Source organism: Xenopus laevis, chromosome 1L (assembly GCF_017654675.1).
Source record: "Xenopus laevis strain J_2021 chromosome 1L, Xenopus_laevis_v10.1, whole genome shotgun sequence".
Classification (NCBI taxonomy): Eukaryota; Metazoa; Chordata; class Amphibia; order Anura; family Pipidae; genus Xenopus; species Xenopus laevis.
In genome coordinates, this window is record NC_054371.1 from 29,471,064 (window position 1) to 29,474,974 (window position 3,911).

The 3,911-nt window shown below is 40.0% G+C and overlaps 1 protein-coding gene across 2 annotated transcripts; it reads right to left on the bottom strand.

The window, feature by feature from the left end:
* Positions 1 to 367: 367 nt before the first annotated feature.
* fgfbp1.L (fibroblast growth factor binding protein 1 L homeolog) lies at positions 368 to 3,305 on the bottom strand. Of its 2 annotated transcripts, none has more exons than XM_018228805.2 (2): positions 3,199 to 3,305; positions 368 to 2,534 (listed from the first exon to the last, which is right to left on the bottom strand). In XM_018228805.2, exon 2 carries the CDS (start codon positions 2,519 to 2,521, stop codon positions 1,847 to 1,849), a length of 675 nt encoding a protein of 224 aa, XP_018084294.1. In that variant the 5' UTR covers positions 2,522 to 2,534; positions 3,199 to 3,305; the 3' UTR covers positions 368 to 1,846. The 2 variants fall into 2 exon arrangements, with proteins under 2 accessions (XP_018084294.1, XP_018084301.1); XM_018228812.2 differs by having other exon boundaries at positions 368 to 2,529; positions 3,199 to 3,304.
* Positions 3,306 to 3,911: the final 606 nt, after the last annotated feature.

Genomic DNA, 3,911 nt, shown 5'->3' on the forward strand with positions numbered 1-3,911 from the left:
GCCTTACAGAGTATTATTTTTTAGATGGGGTCAGCGACCCCCTGTTTGAAAGCTGGAAAGTGTCAGAAGAAGAAGGCAAATAATTAAAAAAATAAATAATAGCCATAACATACTAAAAGTTAACTTAAAAATGCCCCCCTTTAAACACCAAATCTCAGAGTTAATAGCAAGGATGGGGAACCTATTGGCCTCTAGATGTAGTAGTGGGTGTTATACCAATCAGGGAATCCTTTCTTTTGCCAGTGGTGAGTGACATTGTCAGCAGTGCTGATATGAGAGTAGGAAGGAATCCCTGGGCTCAGATAACAGATCTACTCGAGTGTATAATGTGTATATGAACTGGAAAATGAAACACAAACAAACAAACTTTTCTTTTTCCATTTTATTTAGTACAAAAGAATATAAAATACAAAGCAGTGAAAATAAAATCACAGTTACTAACAAGGGGCGTCGGAGCTGAGAGAACATATTAATATACAGTGCGGAATTGTGTTTAGATACTTTCCCCAGTTTGCTGCTTATTGGCCCATCCCAAGCAAGTTATGTACCAGTGTAACAAGTTTACTCAGGATTTATCCAGATCAGGAATAAACTCGTGGCATCCCATCCGTCGCAGAACTAGAACTCACAGCATCATCCTTGCCTAATGGACTACCCTGCAATGCAGCCCATAGAGTTTTATAATATCCCTGTTAAATAGAATTCTAAATTATCCACAAACATTGGGACCCCTTAAGGGGAAACAGCAAATTAAACATATTGAATTTGTGGGTTCCCTTCAAGGACATTATTGTTACTAGAGTGCAATACTCAGAAGTGCCTGCACATATTATATGTAATGCTTTATACCTCCATTGATCCAGGGGCTACACCCCTTGTAACTAAAGGCATTTTCCTCTCTTCTATGTACAATTGTAAGCTCTTGGGGTAAAGATATTTAATGCATTTTTTTTTTAATATAACAGAATATATACTGGTACTATTATAATATAAATAGAGTAAAGAGGAGGATTTATCCATTATGACATTTAATAAATAGATTCTGCATTCAAGGTAATGTAAAAAAAAGTACAGCCATACAAAAAAATGTTTATAGTAACATTTAAATAAGCACAGACAGACAGACAGAATAAAAATAGTTGTATGTATTTTATATCTACAAATATTACCCTTCCAATGATGCCCATAAAAGAGTGGAATATACTCAAAAAAAAGGGTAAGAGAGTCCCTCTGATGCCCATAGTTTTAAAGGGAACTGAAGTCCCAAATAATATTTGGCCACAACATACAGTTGCCCAGTGCAGTAAAGGTCTAGCCCTTTGTGTCCTGCCCACTTACCTTCTGGGTCTGTTTCATTTGGTTGGCCAAGCACTTGGGCGCAATGATACCTACTGATAGAAATACACTAAGGTGGGACACGCAGTGGGTTCATTTTCTAACATGAGCACATTTACTCATCATAACAACCAATCAGCTTTTAGTTGGGGGTCAGACTACAGACAGAAAACACAAGCTGAGACCTGATTGGTTGTAATTTAAGACCTATGTCTTCAATTATTCCAATTCTGCCAATTAGGAGGAGACCGAATGGGGAAAAAGCTGGAACTTAAGCAGCAAGGAATACGGAGGGCTAGAACTTTATAAGGGATATTGTAGAGTTATGGCCACCTCTTTGTTTGGGTTCTTCAGTTGTCCTTGAAACCATTTATACATACAAATGAATCAGACTGATTGATGGATCTGGTGCACGTAGCACGTTATTTCTTTGGAAAAGAATATCCCGGGGTGTGGTGGAGCCTGCTGAGCACTTCAAGTGATGCTGCTTCATCTGGAAAGAGGAATTTGATCAGCAGCTTTTGCTCTGCAACATGGACAAGAAGAAGTTGCAAAAGGAGCCCCAGGAATGACCACAGTACTCGGCCGCCATTCTCTGCCGTTCTGCAGGATCAGAATCCTCCTCACAGTCCTTGCCTACTTCTGTCTCCTTGACTTGGACAGCCGGCTCCATCTCTTTATGGCCAGTGTTTTCTGCTGCAAGGGAGTCGGAGCCCAGGTAGCGCAGGTGGGCTTCTTGTGGGCCTTTCTTGCACTCCTTAGATTTCAGAACAGCTTTGGGGTCCTGGCAGATTTTCTTCTGCTTCTTTAAAGCACGAGCAATTTGTTTCCAGTAGGACTTCTCATTGCCTGAGTATTTGGGGCAAGAGGATGGGTTTCCTCCAAAGGTACAAGAGAAACTTGACCCTTCCTTCTTGCAGTCAATTTTTAAGGTGACACTTTGTGCCTCTGTCACTGCCCAGGTACAACTGGTGTTTTCTTTGCTGACAAATTTCCCTTGAAGTGACCCTTTTCCTCCTTTAGACCTGCCTCCCTTTCCTTGTGGGCTGCCTACATCTGCTTTTTTCTCTTCTTTGGCTTTTCCTCTCTCCTTCTTCCCTTCTTGCTGCTTGTTACCTTCCACCAACAAGATGTCGGAGAGCAGGAGAGTAACGAGGCCCAGGAATGCAATGTGTGCCAGCTTCATGGTTAGTTCTGCGCTACAATAAAACAACACGTTGCTTAGTAATTAACGAAGAATGCAAGTAATTTACAATAATGTCCGTTTGTAGTAAAACACTCTGCTCTATCTTGCAGATAATCTGCTAAATGAATAACTTGCTGTTGTTATAACAAGCCCTGGGATTTTAGCCAAGATACTAATATCTAGGTAAGTTCCTATGCTGGGTCAGTGCCCAATTACCAGCAAGATTTTAGTCAACACTCCAACACCTTCCAGATCGTCCCAATCAGATGCACGTCCCACAGTTTCCACCTTAATCTTTACTTTTCATCATGGACAGCACCATTCACAGGAAAGTTTTATTTAAAATGCGTTTATTTAGACATGGGCAAAATAAACACAACATTTCAGACCGATATTGGGCTAGTGGTAAAAGACATTGGGCTTTTATGAAGCCTTTATAAAAGACCAATGTCAGTCTGAAACGTTGTGTTTTTCTGGGTCGGTGCCCATGTCTAAATACAGTGCCCAAATACCATCTTTCCCATTCTGATGAAACCATATCCCCAAAAGCAGAGCTTGTAAATGTAAACATTAGTTCAGATGTAGGCGTTACTAGCAGGATATCTATAGTCATTTGTAGTTCAGACTGGAGCCCCATGGACATGGAACAGTAAATAAGTGGATAATTAGCCACATACCTTGTATTGAGGAATAGTGAGGGTTCCCGGTGCAGCCTGCCAGCACATGTGGTCCTACCTGAAGCAGACAGAGGTATTTATAAAGTGCTTGGGACACACCTATGAATCATTATAAAGGCTTACGACACAGGTATAATATATATGTGACTCCTATCACTGCTGCCTGACACTCCTACCTGGAAATAGGCCAGTGATGCAGATGGGATCACAAAAGACTTAACTGCTTTATAAAGGTTCAGCCATTGACAGGCGCTTCCGCCCGGGCCCATTGTTCCCTGATTGTTTAGAGCCTGTCCCTGTGCTTAATTCTACTATACAGACTGACGCTTTTATTTGTAAAGCAAACATGCTGGGCCTGCCCGAGAGCTGGTTCTGAGCTTTATTTGCAAATCTGCATCTATATTGTATCTAGAAACATGCGGGATGATGCAAATACATATAATATGACTATATAATGATACACGTGCTTATATACAGGTCGCCTCATTTTTAGTATTGATAGATTTAGTAGCCAAGGTGTATTATGTATTTCTTTCTCTGTTTCTATGTACAGTATATATGTAACTTTAAATACACTATTTACACTTAGAGTAGTAATGTTTATTAAAGGGGTAGTTCACCTTTAATTTAACTTTTAGTATGTCATATAGGGATGCACCAAATCTGCTATTTTTTTACTTTTTAATTGACATTCATTTTTTTTTCATAGTTTT

Excerpts from the sequence above, each read along its gene's own strand:
- fgfbp1.L (XM_018228805.2), bottom strand. The coding sequence starts at position 2,521 with ATGAAGCTGGCACACATTGCATTCCTGGGCCTCGTTACTCTCCTGCTC.